The sequence below is a fragment of the Necator americanus genome, chromosome II (genome assembly GCF_031761385.1).
Source record: "Necator americanus strain Aroian chromosome II, whole genome shotgun sequence".
NCBI classification, from domain to species: domain Eukaryota; kingdom Metazoa; phylum Nematoda; class Chromadorea; order Rhabditida; family Ancylostomatidae; genus Necator; species Necator americanus.
The window spans coordinates 29041005-29059015 of record NC_087372.1 but is presented as its reverse complement, the minus strand read 5'-3'; the positions used below and the strand labels follow the sequence as shown (position 1 = coordinate 29059015).

Sequence of the window (18011 nt, the reverse complement as noted above, 5' to 3'; positions counted from 1 at the left end):
TTATTCATTATTCAACTAATTTCGAACATCACAACTTGCGTTCTGAACAATCTTATCAATTCTGATGTTTTGTTATGCCACTGATTCTTAAGTTTCATGTATTTCCACTGGTATATTAATACAGAAGCTCTGAAAATACGAATATCTCTACGCTGGCGTACCTTTCAATGAAAAAAAAATCACAGAATCAGCAGGATTGTGTTCTTGCAACCACGCTCTTCTCAACCGCTTTCCATTTTTCAAAAGCTTCTCCCACACAAAATTACGAAATTTAAAACGATTCTGCAACAAAGCAATTCACCTCAAGAATTTGAGACCGTTTATCACTATTTAAGTGCAACCTTTTTCTATTTCTATGGAGGCGTACACCGCATTAAACCCTCAACAAAAAATAAGACCCTCAAAAACACATTGGATTAATTTCGTTTTCAGGAATTATATAAAATAATAAGAGATCCACAGAACACTCCTCATATCAAAACTGGGGCTTGGAAAGCAACTTAGAGTTGCCATTTCCGATAATGTGAACGGTGGGAAGAATTAAACGGTGAACACGCATTTCAAAACTAGTAACAGTTAAAGTTCCGGTCTGGAAAATGAGAGATGGAAAACTTCTCATTTTCTAACGTGATCAGTTCGATTAGTTATATATTAGAAAAGTACGCTAAATTAACTGAACTTCGCAGCAGAACATTCCATAATTCAAAATTTTGTATTTCAGATCGCCTCTCTCCAAACCTGACATCATGACTCTCATCTTTCTCATTGAGAACAACGGTCAGAAGTGTCCTTCACAGCCTCTTCGGTTGCTGCTTTCTTCCGTTCTAACACCGCATAGATAAAAGGTCGTTCGACTAACCCACAGCATATTCTCTGTGCAATTCTCTTTACTGTAGTTTGTTACAGAATTAAGTGCCATCCCTGGCCACGTTCTTGCCAGTTTAATATTCGATAATAAATAGTGAATATAATTCCAGTACTTACTGTTGGAGAATGCCGGATTTCTCGAGTGGGACAACTCCATTTGCATGAGAGCTCATAACACCAATGAGAGAAAAGTAATACATAGATCCTCCATCAACCAAATTTCTAGTAGAAAATACATCCGACCCAGATGAGATCTATAAAAGTCAAACCTGATATCGGTTGCAATGATATCCGCACGAGTAGTGCATTAGTTTTTTCGAGAGAAGGAGTCAGTCTTGAAGGAGAGCCTCACTATTTTGTTATGACTGTTAACTCGGTACAAAAACAATGACACTTTGAGAAATAATAAACAAGCAATTCGAGATTTATTCAACCAGTGCAAATAACATACCAAAAAAGCAAGCTCATACAGCTCCGCGCTCCCAGATAAAAAAAAAGAACTCGGCTCCTTTGCAAAACCCAGGCAATAACAAATGGCATTAACGTCCGCGTTATTTTGGAGTCATCTCATCTGCGCGGACATAGAGTACTTCGAGAACGTTTTATTTTTTCTTTGGTCATTCTCTGCCTTAACCTATGGGACGTTCTTAATGGTAAGATTATATCAACATGACCTGCGGGAAAATTCAGCATCAACTCCCATCAATTTCTTTTCAAATGTGAAATTCTGGAAAAAAGACCTCTAACTTTCAGAATAAAACCTTCAAGACGGTAGCTAGGCAGTACCACAATATGCTGAGTTTACCAAGACTAGCAACACAAACATGACCGCTGAGAATAATGGTCCAACCATTAAAACACTCGGGGATTTGCTGGCTTTCGCATACGAAATAGAGGTACAGCTGTTGGCACTTTCAACTTCACTCCTACAGTTCTTTTTTCTTCAGTACGCACTACGCACCTACAGCTTCATAGAATAAAATACCACCTAACTCTGTATCTACGTTATCTTCGCTGTTTTTTTTTTCTTTTTGTTTGTTTAGAGGGAACGAGGCTACATTACGCTCTGCTCTCGATTCAAAAGTAGATACCAGGTACTGTTGAAAGAATGAAATGAAACTGAGTGGATAATGAATGTGGCAAGTCGCCAGGTCCGTACACGATTTCCAACTGAAAATTTCGAGTGAGTCACTCGTATCTCATGCAGTCATGACTGACTAGTAAGCACCGTAGTTCAGTCCAGATGTAATGTTCTCTCAGAATTTGAGTTTATTGATCATAATAGCTTTGCGACATTGTTAGTATCACATTTCTCAGATTTCCCGATAAAAACATCACCTCATTCAGCGCGTCACAGACATCTGTCGCATATCTTGTTAGAGCTTGCAGAAACTTGTCTTCTGTACTCCCAAGTTCCAAACCTATTGTAATTGCGATACGAGCAACAACAAGTGGAAATTTGTCAGCGTTCCAAAATGTATGAGCGGAACTTCGAGGTGACATCACAGTCAAAATCTACAAAAAGAGTCTCGAATGAATGCGGACAATTGCCAAGCAATGCAGAGAGACACACCTTTTCGAAAAGATCAAGAACATCATCAAGGCAGAAAGGCTTCTCAATCTCCTTGACCTCTGCAGGCAGCCGAGAAAATAACAATGCTGCCGCTCCCCAATTAATTTCGCTACCATCACCACTCGAAACTTCATTCAAAATGGAAGGTAATGAAGTATCTATAGATGAAAACTGTGCAATTAGCTTGAAGATGAACGAATAGAAAACATCTCACCAAGAGAACTTTTGAAAGGAGACGTTAGTGGCTCCGGTGGACAAAGAAAAAGGGAATAGTTGGAATCAATCGGGGGTTCTGCAACGGCATTAGATATAGAGGCTTTGTAAAGCATATCGAAGCGGTGTAGAACCATGGCAGCGTTCCTAGAACACATGTTTTCCAAAGGAGCAGTTGTAAGAAGGAAAATAATACAATACCCAGAATAAAGAAATGTGAAACGATCAGCCTGATTCGAATCGTAGTAGCCGTGCGTTGCCGCAGCAGCCTTGCTTTGAGCTATCGACTCGCAAGCTGATTGAAAAAGCGTTGGCATGGACAGGATAGTTGTTCGCCACGAAGATGGCATCACAGTTGGAGTCTGGAAACCAGTGAAGAAAATAAAGGACATTGCAAAAAGATACAAACTCACGGACGCACGCTTGAAAATTGTAAAAAATTAAGTGAAGCATTGAGCACAAATGAATCAAATTACATGACCACTGAACAGAAAAAGAAGAAATAGAAACCAAATACGAACCATTCTTATCATATCAGCTACGAAAAGTGTAGCCTTGATTCCGCTAGGAGAATCTGGCTGCGATGTTATCAAACGGGCAAGAGACTGAAATGCTTTGTTTATTCTTGAAAACTTATCGGCTTCTTAGACTGTGTCTTCTACTAATGATGACTTGTGAAGGGACTGACGAATGTACCTGGAGAAGTCCTGCGTTGATCAGAATTAACGCCGCCAGTGATCGGAAAGAAGCCAAGAGATCAACGTGTTGAGAACACTCCTGCGCACATTATTTGAAGATAAGAAAATCTAATCAAAAGAGAGAATTTACCTCATTATTGGCGATGCACATGTCACTCTGAGCAAGAACGAAGTCGTCTTTGAGCGAGTCACTGAACTCATCCGGAACAACCAAGGAAGCTAGAAACAACACCTACTGAATAAAAGTAGCTAAAAGGGGAAAACATTTCACTAACAATAGTATTCCAGAGCACTATCCCAATTCTCAAAGTTCTTCGATGCGTAGGGAAGATCCAAGAATTCACAGCAAATATCAACAACCATGTTTCGAATACGCAACAAGTTAGAATCATCGACTGTGCCTAGCCCAAGATACTCGAGTAGCCTAAATTAAAAAAAAAATTGGCCCTCTTACAAAACAGGTACATAGAAACAATGCTTTAAGGGCAGTCATAGTGCAATCATAACCTGCGTACTCAGATTTTCTTCAGTTTTTAAGTGACTTTTAGAAGAATTCACTTTTGAAGAGCTTAGGATCCGCCATGCTCGTCATACTTTCCCACTTGGTGAGTCCCCTTAACTTCCACCAACAACCCTTCTTTCGTGTCACGTCCAAATTCTATTTATGTAAACAATTTATTTCCAACTAGACCCAAGAAATAAGAGAGAAGTACTTTTTTAAAAATATAGATACGTTATGGGAAACAAGCTCGCCAATATCTGCAGTCGCCAAGATACGGAAACTGAAAAGCTTTTATATCTAAATAAATAATGGTTATGACATTTGACCACAGCTGTTTCAATTACTGCACATTCTCATCTGTGCAGAAATCAACAACATAAAGCACGACTAAATAAAGACACGACATAAAGCACGAGGAAATGCATTCCAAAAAAAGTTCAGTGGTATCATTAAGAATGTTTCAAGGGGGATTGTTTTTGGTTAACATTCTTCAAATATCAGGTAAGGCAAGATGATTTTATGAAGAACACGTCAATGTAGAAAGGAATAATACACGTACCTCAAAGGTGCGGAAGCTATGGCAGATGAAGTGGGACCAATAGCAGCACATGAAAGTAGTCCAGACCATGATCGAAGAATACATAAAAAGGAGTGACCAAAACTGATCATTGCACATTCTACAATCCGTTCACCGCTGAAATATTGAGTTAGATTTTATTTTATAAACGAGAAAATCGTACTTGCAAAGTCAGTCACATTTCAGTGAATTATGTTTCCTCTTTCGAATCGAAAATAGTCAAATGAAAGTGCAACAAGAACGAAAAAACGCTAAACGTATCCAAAGGAACAAAAGGATGTTGTCATCTCATCATAAAATCACCGGGCAAATACGTTATCAGAATGAAGCGTTCCGTGAACAAACTTACTGTTCTGTTGCGGAGAGATTTTTCTGGAAGAATCCAAATTCAATCAGAGGAGCGAAAATTTGCTGAAAATACTTACTTGAACGCTGGTTTAGCGACTAATATTAAACTATTCACAAATATACCTCCAAGACGAGGTGGAGCTGCCCTTTCAAACGCAGTTTGGGTTGGTCAAGCCAAGCAACCAAGATACGCGATACAACTGTAGCAACACGAGGGCTGATGGAGTTCGACCCAGTAAGAATACGCACCTAAAGTGCTGTTGGAGATGAAGGAAGCCAGAACCAAGACATTTCGGAAATAACACAACTCCGCAAAAACTCACAATCCAGTCTGTTCCGGCCATATCAAGAATTAATTCAGGTTCGAGTACACAAAACTCCAGGAAAACCTCCAGACAACCGAGATCGAGACTGAATTTTTCTAGTAAGGAGGTTACGAGATCACAAAAACTAGCCAACTTTGAAACCCTCGAATTTGAAGGAAAACCGAAAGAAATAGAACAACAATAACAGCATTCCCCCTCCACTGGCCGTTTGCATTAGTGAATTTCTAGAAGAACCTTCATGCTTCGAAATCAGTCCTATGAAAAGTGGAAGGTTCAAATGGCACAGCAAATTACTAACACGAAACAACATTCATCCGGCATCATATCAGTGACCTATTGTCCATTGACATAGATGCTATAGGGAGGAGCCGGACTTTCCTCAGGTGAAGGGGGTCCTGCTCATGGGAGGCAGCTCAAGTGGTGAGGATCCCTTCACCAATCGTCCAAAGGTGAAGGGTGTTGGAGCAGGGGTTCCGACTATCGCCTATATGCCATTGGGATGGCCGCGAAAGATTTATCTTTCTTAGTTCCACTATTTGAAAAGTGAACCACTCTCAAAATTGGAAAACATCTAACACTTTTTCACTGACATAAACGTCTAATGCCGCAGAAAAAAACAAAGCTTGTAAATATAAATAAATAGCGAAACTAGAGACAGATTATTGTATGTCCAACAAACAGCGAATGAGATTAAGAAGTGACCAAATCCCATTCTTTAACGCTAGAATATAGTTATGCTCAACGTCAGAACAAGATCTTAAGCCATCGTAATGTGAAACATAGGTTCACCAAAAAAGCAGCGAAAATTTAAAATACGTCTTTACAAGAAGACCAAATAGTAGTTCTCACCTATCTTTTGTAAGATCCACAGCAACTCTCTCCTGCGGACCTGAAGGATCTCTAATTTTTGCGGAGCATATTGTGCTCAAGGCCACAGCAATAATTGGCTGCATGATCGACTTGGGAAATGCGTACTTCCTAGAAAACAAAAGTCATCAGTGTCTGAATTAAAAGGGATGAGCAAGTAGGAGACAAGTCTACCAGTTCAGAAAAAAAAGACATAAAACACCAAAAAATAAAGAACTAGATCCCAAAGTAAGCATACTTGCCATCCTGTTGAGCAGCAGAAAACTGAATAAGTCTCTTTAAATGGGAGTTTTGATAAACAGTCATAATGTGATATATAAGTTGCAATGCCTCAGCTCTTTCCATGCCGTTCTCCACTCGCAGATCCAACGCACTGAAAATACGGCGTAACCGCTAACTAGCAGGAAAAAGTCTGCAAGTAGAACTTAGGACGGCAGAAATACAGTGCTACAAATTGCAAGACTCCGAGAACAATTACAGAGATTTCACCGCTTTACCAAAAGGAGCTCATCTGCGCGCTCATTTCGATTTCATTTGAGGTATGAACTAACATGACTTGTATTTTTTCACTGTTTCTGAAATTCAGTAAGGATATCGATCATGGATCTCTCTTTGAACTCCCTAGAAGACCTTGCAGAACATGTTCAAGAATCTCAATCAGTTTCAAAGACAAGTGAGATACAGGTAAACAAATAACACCCTGATAACTGAGGTACCGAAGAAGGAGTAATCCCTAAGAAACAGGTTACAAAAGTGAGACAACAGAAAGAAAAGTAGAAAGAAAAAGTGCCAAGAAGTAAAAGAAAAATATATATTACCGCACTGCATATATGTCCACGTGGTTTGTCAGTAGAAACACCAAGTTTCTTTCCGTAAAAAGAGACAATCGCAGTAGGTGGAAGCACATTGCTCGAACGGCCTGACGGTCATCCCGTAACATTTCCAGAAGGCTGAACAAAATGAAAATGAAAAATGAGCCTTAAAATTAGATACTGATTGAGTAGTCCCTAAATTCTAGAAGTTCCACCAATAATGGAAAAAAAGCTGCTGCACCACTTGTGAGAAAAAAGATACAATACAGGAGCAAGACAATCATCACCCATAGCAAGTAATGATACATTGAGTTCCGAAGTGATAAAACTACAGTAGATGTTGAAATCAAGTGTATTTTTCCTTTATGTAAGGTAAGGTCTATATGAGACGCTTTTCCTAGAAAACCCATTCATTTCACTTACATGCGACAACACTAGTTTTCCAACACTAGTTCAAACACAATTATTATAATTATTTTGACTTATTCAGAAGTCAGAGTTCACCTTTAGGTTTGCACTAACACAACAATTCTATTACAAGATAAGGTACTAAAAACAGTGACTTAGTATAGTCTATATTTGGTCATTGCTACAAATTGGCTTTAATATAGGTACAAACTATACCCCGAACACCTCTATCGTTAATACTGTAGGACCTAACTCGCTTACACTGAAGAGTCAAACAGTCACTTCTTTCCAAAAGGGGAAAAGACTAAAACAGGCAAATGAAAGGCGAAGAGAACCACAGAGAGCTTGCATAAACGAATTCTGATTACATTTCTTTGAAGGGGGCAAACATAAAACAAATGTTTCGGAAAAACTACTCTTCATGATTTATTCATAATTTGAAGAGCAGAGATGAACTCACAGTAAACATAACTCCTCGAAAAATGAGGGATCGTTCAAGGAGTCCGGCAGTGTTTCTCGAATTAAGCAATCGAGCTGGTTGAGAAATGAGCGCTTGTCATCATAACCACCGTCCAAAGCACTTTGGGAACGTTCAAGGATGAAATTCTTGCAATCCGACAACTCCCGGAAAGGAGTGACATTGGGTCGAAATTTTAGCTCTATAAGAAGACACAATATAGCATTTCACGTTGTTGCAACATAGAAATTTTAGACCTAACGTCACTTACTAGTCCGTGATCTGCGAACACCTCCGAAACGACCAGTGTAAGACACATTTCCGTTTCCGTTTAGATGCCTATTACTGTATGAGTACTCTTGTGAACCAGTCATCTAATTATTGGTCGAAACAGCAATACACCAACTCGTCATCAGCAGGAGTCAGGAAATTCTATAAACGTAGGTTAGAAGACAGATAGGACAGAAGAGATCGAAACTCTCTACATACATTGTTGTACTCATTCCGCTTCAACCATAGAAACCAAATCACCGTACATGTTGCCGGGTAGTGATGACAGAAACTTCTTCCAAACTTTTAGTCGTGCTCCAAGAGTGTAGTGTGTAGTCGCGGTCAGTAAGGTATTTTTTATGTAACTCTGCATACCTAGCTCCTTTGTGGTTTGGATTTTTGGGATTTTGTTATCATTACGATTACAACAAATGCAAATTAAGGACAATTACAATAAAAAGGCAGAAACTGGATAACCATATTCATGAATTATCATGCGAGGAAATAGCGAAAACTAAAGAAAAAACAAAAGGAAAGAAATTTCGGGGAGTTTTCTCCACACTGCAAAGAGAACTCCGTGTCCTCTTTTGTTGAGGGCGTGTTGCATGGTCATGTTAGAGTACGTTTTACGCCGACTATGTACGCGTCTCTTGACAAGTTTTTAAGATCTCAGGAACGGATGTCGTTACCCACTCAAATCTCAGCGATCATGTCTAAAGTTTTCGTTACGGTATAACTTCAAAAGGCCAAAAGATGGGAAGAGTGTAAAATGAAATTATGAGCCACAGTTTACGCCGAATATGTGCGACCGGTTAAACGCGTGCATATTTCGGTTATGCCAGATTAGAAGAAGAAAGAAATGTGTGTCAAGGAGCGAAACAACGCACGTTATGGGAAAACGTCGCGATCGCCTGTTGAAGAAGGAATGCCAACCGTATTTTGCAGCTGACGTGAGGGGAACCCAAAACTCGAACATTCATTTAATTATTCGCGTAATATGGAACCGAAATACGCGTGAATCAATGCCTAAGAGAAAAGTTTTGATGTGTACATATAAACCTGCTGCATGTGAGACTGTGTGCATCGTGGATTTTTTCTAGAATTTACCATATTTATTAGCTACCAGATCCAGGAATGTGGTGGAAATGGAAGAGACATTCTAGACAGCGTTTTCTAGACAGTTGGAGCTGCTGGAGATACGTAACAAACACATTGTAGAAGCAAAAAAAATTAACAAGAAACTAATTTAGATAACAATAACGGTCATGTCGATAATTTTCGATCCGCTCAATTTTCCGATTCGTTCGATTTGCCAATGAGTTCGAAAGAAGGTTACGGGTCGGAGGTTACTATGAAAGCTTTGACATCATTGCTACACTTGCGAAAGCCATTAGAAGAGATATACAGTTATGTACAACTTGAATCTAGTCACTGGTGTACTGTATCACTTCCTTCCCGCGTTGAGGAACGTGTCGAGACTTGGGAAAGTGACCGCTTGTCCCGTATTGAATCCAGCTCCCACGAATGGAGAGCTAACTCCAAAATTGTGCGACACATCTCCTTTTCTCCAATCAACACCAACATGATCGTTATGACCGTAATAACCACCAACCTAGAAGCACATTCTAAAGGATTACCTCAATGAAACCCCGCTCCCTCCTAAGAATGACTCGAGAAACTATTCTCTCTGTCTCGAAAAAGCTGAGTACTTACTCCGTATCCGTTATCCACCATAACTTTGCCCAAATTTTTCTGATCCAATGGTACTGACACGGTATTGTGCTGACCTCCTTCCACTCCAAGTGACTGTACTAGCGGTACGGACCATCCATTCTTGTATCCATATTTCCCTTCGTACCAGTTCGCACCAACTTCTTGGTGCTGAGACCAATAGTCACTGGAATTCGAGTTTGTTAGCATTAATCAGGCATGCTCTGCGACCAAGAGGGAACATGGTAACGCAACATTTGAATAATTTCCAGATTTGAGGGTTCATCCCGACAGACTCTAATATTCTATAAAGAATTTTGCATCATGCCCTATAATGAATGGTATGCGTGTGATGAAATTCTAGAAATCAAGGCGGATCCATTGGCGTGGGATAGGTGTGTCTGCGCCGCAAAACCGAAGCGACAAGTCCTACGGCTTCGAGATGGTGCGCTGGCGCCAGAAACCGCTAAAATTGCGTGAGACGAGTCTGTCCGTGGTGAGTTGGTGCGCCGAGACGATCCCTTGTTACGTGATCGGGGCGACCACACAAAAAGCTGCAGTCAGCACAAATACAGAAGTGAATGGAGCGTTCTGAATTCTTTTATCTGGCGGCGACAATTGTATGCGGATTGGTCCATCCTAATTTAGATATCCACATGTCCGTCGCCTTTGTCATCTTAGCCTTTCTTCAAAAATTGCATATGCGCATGGGGAGAATTGTTTAAAGGAATCACCCCACGAATCTGAGGTGGTGCAGATTTCAGATGGAGTATTCGTATACGGGATGGGAGACTACGGAGAGGGAGGTGATTCCGTCCATTTCTTCCTAATTACCGTGAAAAAACGGCCCGGAAGATGCGCGCGTGCACAAGGCTGGCGCGCTCCAATCGAACTCCTTGTTCAAAAGCTCGAAGCCGTATCATCCGGGCCGTTTTCTACGGCCATTAGGAAGAAATGGACGGCATCACCCTTCTCAATAATCTACGATCCCGAATACGAATACTCCACCGGAAATCCGTACCACTCCAGATTCGTTGGGTGATGCCTTTAAATAGTTGCTAGCAGTGATATGGCGTAGAACTTAGAGTTTAACCTAAACCAATGCTTCCAATAATTCTTTTCCTGGCTGTAGTCGGTATCAGCGGAATACAGGGGAAAAACAAGTTTCAATATTCTTAAAATGTAATGCCGACACATTGAGCAAGAGGATTACAAAGGCGTCCCTCAGTGATTATGATTGTGATTTTCAAAAGGTGAAAAAACGCTGCTAGAAACTTCATTTTTATTGGTCACTGAAAGCGAGCGAAGCGAACCCCACGTGATGTTTGTAGTCTGGACATTCAGGCTGGTATTCTATAAGCAACTCTGCAATCCATTGTAGTCGGAAACTTACCGAACTCCAACATGATCGGAGTATCCTCCACCCCACGACCCAAACGGAATTTTCGACTGGACTCCCACTCCTACAGAACCTTCTTCATTGATGGGATAATACGGAATGCCATTTACGTCGACGGTAGCGAAGTTAAGATTCACCTTAACACTATGTTTGAAAGAATGAATTCAGAATGGTGCACAAATTTTGCTGAACTCACTGCAGAACTGAAAGCATTTGCGATCGAGTATAGTGGATCCGCTCGGCCTAAGAATATGTAGCAGTCTTTGAAATAAGCTGTGCATCGGCCAATATTCGCTTTTGTTAGCGTTGATTTTTCGCAGTGCTAAAGGAAACACTTTTATCGAAGCATTTTGTTCATTTTAACTCTGCCTTTTCATCACAAATCCGGTTAAAATTAGTTAGCACTGAACGTCTTCAACCAGGTGAGCGCAACGCGGCCGCCCCAAAACACGCTCTTTCATTGTTTGGCGCGCATTGTTTATTCTTTCTGTCGTGCTCCCATCGAACGCGCACACGCCCACGTGGTAGGACATATGGTAGGGCTGAGGCGACATGAGGCACGGTGCAGTTGCGCAAGCGGCTGCCCTCGAGGCGGTGCGATGAAGCGTGGCGGCTGGGATCCAGCGAAGCGAAGCGATCCCTTGCCATCTATTGCTGCAGTTCGCGGTGGTCTCACCTCGATTCCAACCGCTAGCTCCACTGCGCCGCTTCGAGCGCGGCCGCTTACGCAGCTGCAGCGTGCTTCATGTCTTTTTGACCCTACTGTTTTATGCCGATTAAGTAGACGGACATGCTCATTGTCCATCCTGTATTCTTTCCTGCGTTCTTCAAGTATATTTGAGAGTGGTTAACAATGTTGCTTTATTATCACATTATTTATGGAAAGGACAGCCACTGGAATAGGAGAATCAGTGAGAAACTCACCTTCTGAGCAACAGGTGCCATTCTTATGCATTTCGCTCGCAAACTCTCTTCACCACCCGAGAGCGAAAAACCCTTGAAGAACTCAGAATATAAACTGCACTACTCGAGCAGGGAAAGCAATGAGTGATTTAATTTCTGCCCAAAACACCTCAAACCATAGCAAAAACCTGTTTTTCTCTCCGATATTCCTCTGAGACCCTCTCGTTCAGTTCCGCTAAGTCGTCACGTTCTCGTTGGACTTTCGACGACCTAACATCCTCGTGTTGTCTCTCAGTGACTGGCATGGGAGGCGGTTCAATGACTGAACTGAAAGAAATGTGAGAATTTCTGCGATAAAGGATAAAGTTTCTGGCGTTAATCAATCCGCCTGGGATGCGCCACCATGTTCCCTTCAATTGAGAATCGTTTGAGTTTTACGAACGTGTAACTGGCCAATACAGTGACTTGCGGTGGCTAGCCGATGTGTCAAGTCAGTGTTTTTATCCTCCCAGACAAGTCTGGTACGAATATATGGACCGCGGAGGAATGAAAGGCAGCGGATCGTCTTTTTTGAATTTCTGAGATGAGACATGTTTAATTATAAAAACCTTCAACGTAGAGAAAATTCGTTATTCATTCAGAGAGAAATTAAATTGAATTCTGAATGTAAAATAAGAAGATATCCACATTCTAGTGTCAGAATTAAAGGGGTGGAACATTCCTATCGGGAACATACGTGGAGGCCTGTCGTTTTAAAGGCATCTCCCCACGAATCTGAGGTTGTGCAGATTTCAGGTGGAGTATTCGTATACGGGATGGGAGACTACGGAAAGGGAGGTGATTCCGTCCATTTCTTGTTATTTAGCGTAAAAAATGGCCCGGAAGATGCGGCGCCGCACAAGACTGGCGCGCTCCAATCGAACCTCTTGTACAAAGTGGTGCGCCAAAACGAATGAAGCCGTATCTTCCGGGCCGTTTTTTACGGCAATTAGGAAGAAATGGACGGAATCACCTACCTCTCCGTAGTCTCCCATCCTGTATACGAATACTCCACCTGAAATCTGTACCACCTCAGATTCGTGAGGTGATGCCTTTAAAAGAACGACGCTACCACATGCAATTGGTACATCTTATTACTCTATTCAGCAGAGAGCAAAAAAAGAAAAAAAAAACTCTTTAAACGCATATGCTTCGTAGTTTTTTTTTATTCAGAAGGCAGGAATGATTTATATTGGACAATGCTTATCGCATGTCAAGCCTACGGTATACATCGCACAACATTCCGGTGATATTGTGCTAGTCTTAGAGCTAAGTTTCAAATGTCTCTCTAAATTCCACAGGCAGAAAAAAAAAGTACTTGAAAGATTTGATGATAAGCACATATAGTGGGCACCGAGTGTGTTCGACAGCGCTAAAACGATGCGTATCGGATTGAGGAAAGGGAAAAGAAAGAGGAAGCTTGTGTGAAGCAGAGAAGGAGCGTGTGTTGCAGCGGCGTTGCGCGTTCACATGGTTGAACATACTCGGTGGACACTATATCTTCCTTACACAACAACGTAAGCTCATAAAAGCGTAAGTTCATAAAACATGGGTGAAAGTATCAATTTAACAGGATCAAGATTTCATGAATGTAGGGAGGAGGAGGGCGGAAACGGTAGTGGAGGATAGGGATCCTCTCCGAGTTTTGTCCTCTCATTAAAAGTAAACTTTTTTGCTGTAGGATAACTTAGCTGTTTCAACTAATTACTCAACACTTCTGGTTTTTTTCAGCTTTTCCTTCAAATAGAAGCTCGAGAAGATCTCTCAGATTAGCATTCAATAATATTTTCACAATATTTTCAGAGTTTCAGAAGATCTCTCCACAATTTTTGCCGTTTGGAGCTGCGGATCTAAACTGGTCGTATAATTTCCCGAGGGAATAATTCTGAATTGGAGAAATTGTTGCGTTTATAGACAAGGAAATACAGAGAATGAGAATGTATAAAACTTTAAGTATAAAGTAAGATCTATATCAAATAGAAAAGTGCTAATAGGAACTCTTCTTCATAAAACGGGAAATGGGAATAAACTCACGAGAAATCTCCTCTTCCTCCTTCTTGCATATCGACAAGTTTGGATTTCGTTGACATGCTGCTTTTGTCAAATAGGCTCTATCCGCTAGCGAGCCTGTAATTTTAGGAGTATTCAGGAAGTGAAGGGATAAGTTTGAACGTCAATACTCCAAGGATCACCTTCGGTAAGTAACGCTGTGGAAAACAGCAGAGATGAAACCAACCAATTCATTGATAGTCACAACTCTAAAAATACAGGCAAGCAGGTTATTAAGGCTATCCAAAGATCCTATAGAGCAAAAAATCGGAAGTACACCATTTTGGCAGAAGAAAGATGTTATCAATGGAACGTGAAGGACGTGTTTGCGAATTACACCGTGTGCCAAATACATCACCCGGTGGGAAATCGACTAGTCGACCTATGCTTCACATGGCGAAAGTCAGTCAACCACTCCTATATCACGCTTCAAAATCCCGTTCCACTTTCATTCGATTCTCGGCATCAGTAGTCGTGGAGCGTGACCTCAACATAAGACGAGTTTTGTGGATGGGGATTTCGTGGCAAATTATTTCATGAACGATTTACAGCTTGTGGTAGAATTGGCAAAAATATGTCTTTATGTGCCATTGATAATACTTTTCCCCTACCAGTTGATGCATCTCCCTCGTTTCTGCTTTATGAAAAAAGAAACCGAGCTACTCAGCAACATATTCATTCTGAAATAGTCCATTGGAAGTTTTATTGAAACAAATCGCAAAATAAATGCCAGTTTATCATACAAACTACCATCGATAATGAAATTGTTGATCTTATAACAACTTGAGAGATGAAAGAAATATATTTCCCAGGATGTTCTTTTTCCTTAAAGATATAGTGACTGGAGAGAATTTTGCGTAGTCTTAAAATGCCACTATAGTGGCTCTTATCGTCTCTTGCAGTAAACCAACCATCAGAGCAGGTACAGGAGATTCCTTTGCTACAAAAATGGAAGAAGGAATGTTTCATGAGCTGCAGGTATTGTAGGAATTACAGTAAATTACAACTTTCACCACCAATATCCCTACTATTGTCTTCTCTTGTAACTTTTTTTCTGTTCGCTTCTTCTAATCAATATTTGGTCTATTTCATCGTTCAGCATTCATTTCATTTATCTCAAATATAACCAGCTGCTTTGATCCGGATTCGTTTCCTCTAATTTCGCAGCTAACTGACACCTTGTTGGAAGCAGTGAACAATGTCTAACATCTATTTCTTGTGGTTGCTGATCGATAAAATGTGTACTTTTAATGGAAGTATTTTCATGACCTTCGACTAAAGAAATACATAAACAAATCCTGCGAACAGTTCTCTGACAAAGATAGATCAAATCGTCGAGTAAATCCGTAACAATTCAATTGTAGTTTCTCAATAAACTGTGTTACTTTTGTTGAAATCAACTATAAAGGTGAAGAAAAAACGGCCTCAAGTCAGAATTAAACCCATTCCATATCCGCAGTTCCACGTACAAGTGCTTGCGACTAACTCGATAACCTTACAGTTGAATAGATGGATGAAAATCTAACTAGTCTTTGTCATTGACAGAACTTTTAACCAAATAAGGTCGCAGTCAGAATATGAGTGAAACTCCGTCACTTATACTTTGAGTTTCCGCCACTGTTCCTATGCTGCAAGAATGGTAAAAGACGTTGCAGACTTCTGGTCGGCAATGTTTTCTAAGGAGATACCGAGGGAGATACGGTACCACATACATACCGAGGGAGATACGGTCAGGCGTATCCCAATTCCTGCCACTCTCATAAAATCACTCAGGTCATCACAGAAGCATAGTCACAGTGGCTGATTTATTAATAGCATTGTTTTGTCCAGAACATTCTGTGAAACGGCTTCTCATCCGTTCGTCGGTTACCTTTCACTCCTGCGCTTCATGTTCCACTCATGCTATTTGAACATTCCTCCGTGAGATCTGAACTGTCCTTTTTTCTTTCACTTTCGCTTTACAGCAAGAGTCTCTACACTTGTGAACAACAACACACTACGGAGTAGTAGCTTTAGTGTTTGTAATGTGGAGAAATACATTCAAGTCAAAACCACCTGCAACTGCTGCAATTGAGTAAGTGGTTGTGCTCGAGTGGGAACACTCGCTAGCCGAAAAATCAGACTGCAGAGATTTGTAAAAAGCGCCAACCTTTTCCCCCAAACCCAACTGCTCAGATAATCGTCCAGCCGTTTTGACCTGACTGTACTTGCTAACGTAACGAAGGTGCAAGCCATGGATTCGTGCGGACAGCAAATAAGTGCTGATGTGAGTAATCCCGTGGCGCAAAAACCATTTGACAATTAGTAATAATAATAATAAATAATATTAGGACAAATATAGTAATAGTAGTGATTTGGGTTTTTGAAAGTAGTTTTCAATCTAGTTGGTTGAAATTTACAATTTTAAAAGTTTTTGAAAATAAAAACAGTAGAATATTTTCTTTGAAGTTATTTAATGGAAACATGCAAGAAATAGTGATCTTCAATAAGGTACATTCATAATACACAACCCTAAGAGATTTTGTTCTAAAATCTATAACATATTTGGAAACTTGCTAAAATTCCCAGCACTTTACTAAATATGTTTAATACTTCCTATATACAAAATGTGGATGCTTCTCAGAGGTCGGCATTTTCAGATCATCTTCGTCAGCTTTCCACTTACTATGGACCTGAAAAAATAACAAAAAAAGAGTATGTACAAAGCAAAATATTTTTAGCTGGACCCATGAAATATTGGATTAGAGGACATCGATGAACCCAAGTTGATCAAGCTTAGCAAATTATGAGTTCTTAACGCTATTGCCCCTAACGTAACACTTTTAATTAGCATAAGTTATCTTCCTATCATTCTGAACAAGGAACAAAAAATATCGGTGCAGTTAGGTAAGTTAAATAAACTTCTGTTTCTTCAAGCTTTCAAAACGCAATGGAGAGCAATTCGTTCAGTAAAGACGAAGTGAATAGACAGGCATCGCGAGAAGAGTCAACTTCTAATAACCGCACGAAAAGGTTGAACAGTCTACTCTAAGGTCAAGATCTGCTACATGAAGTGCTACATGAATTCAAGTATAGAACGGAAAAGGCAACTACGGTAACTATCCCCACCTTCCACAATGAAAATTTTAAGATGACAACTAGGATCACACATTTGAACGACGGTAATATCAGTGGAAATCAGACTACCAAACAAACAAACCTTGAAAACATCGTGGCCTATGGTTTCTGTATCCCACAATTCCTGCCCACGAGGGAGACGTTTGTTAACACCTCGCTTTAGACCTGGGAAACACACTCTTTTCGAAGCACTTGAGCTTGCTTCTTAACTTGGTAGCTACGGGCCAATACCTGGTCGATAATCGCCTCCAACTGCCATTTCTTCAACCATAGATAGAACTTGGTGCTTTGACCTCCATGAGGCACGTTTTCGACGGCTTCGCGTCCACGTATACCTGTCAAAGTGGGTCTAGATAAAACAGCACACAATGTAAACTTCTCCTCAATCGACAAGATATACTTACTCTCCAACAACGAACGGATCACATTCCGTGTAGGTTCTATGCAAGAAGTATTTTATTTGCGGATTATTTTCCCTTAAAAGACATCGAGTCAGTTCTGTGGTTATGGGCAACGTAACAGTCGACTGCAACAATTTACCGAATAACGGGAAGGAACTCCTCGATGAACTGTTCTAATCCTTCACTTCGAAGAGAATTGTGGGTCCAACTCAGTCGAAGAGCAACAAAATTAGGCACGAACCGTATCACTGCAGCAGAAACAGCATTATGCGGCCGAAAAATGGCATTTGCCCCTATTGACATAGTGCCTGCAAGAAAACCTATAGATTCTGTATGGAGAAAACACACTGTAATCGGTTTGCAACGGATGTATCAAAACGGAAGATAATACCCGTAAGGCGAACCAGGAAAAAAAGGCAATGAAATTTCATTAGTCTCAGGACCGGATATGTACAATATATGGTGAGTAATTACA

General features: G+C 40.6%; 2 protein-coding genes across 4 annotated transcripts; both read right to left on the bottom strand.

The window, feature by feature from the left end:
* Positions 1-239: 239 nt before the first annotated feature.
* On the bottom strand, positions 240-14213 carry RB195_019835 (uncharacterized protein; the record flags this gene model as incomplete). Of its 3 annotated transcripts, XM_064187867.1 has the most annotated exons (28): positions 981-1121; positions 2206-2382; positions 2441-2598; positions 2655-2800; positions 2855-3015; positions 3175-3258; positions 3350-3430; positions 3482-3570; positions 3627-3775; positions 4413-4547; positions 4780-4841; positions 4902-5027; positions 5102-5189; positions 5954-6082; positions 6210-6344; positions 6790-6921; positions 7652-7850; positions 7920-7993; positions 8055-8080; positions 8138-8155; positions 9411-9530; positions 9632-9815; positions 11022-11164; positions 11224-11349; positions 11952-12023; positions 12119-12252; positions 14004-14096; positions 14162-14213. In XM_064187867.1, 28 exons carry the CDS (start codon positions 14211-14213, stop codon positions 981-983), a joined length of 3234 nt encoding a protein of 1077 aa, XP_064043747.1. The 3 variants fall into 3 exon arrangements, with proteins under 3 accessions (XP_064043748.1, XP_064043747.1, XP_013307064.2); XM_064187866.1 differs by lacking the exons at positions 8055-8080; positions 8138-8155; positions 9411-9530; ... (5 more) ...; positions 14004-14096; positions 14162-14213 and adding an exon at positions 240-282 and having other exon boundaries at positions 985-1121; positions 7920-8022; XM_013451610.2 differs by lacking the exons at positions 981-1121; positions 2206-2382; positions 2441-2598; ... (15 more) ...; positions 8055-8080; positions 8138-8155 and having other exon boundaries at positions 9363-9530.
* Positions 14214-16603: 2390 nt separating this feature from the next.
* Positions 16604-17839, bottom strand: RB195_019834 (uncharacterized protein; the record flags this gene model as incomplete). Its single annotated transcript, XM_064187865.1, has 5 exons — positions 16604-16690; positions 17218-17300; positions 17367-17470; positions 17540-17611; positions 17676-17839. The coding sequence occupies 5 exons, from the start codon at positions 17837-17839 to the stop codon at positions 16604-16606; spliced, it is 510 nt and encodes a 169-aa protein (XP_064043746.1).
* Positions 17840-18011: the final 172 nt, after the last annotated feature.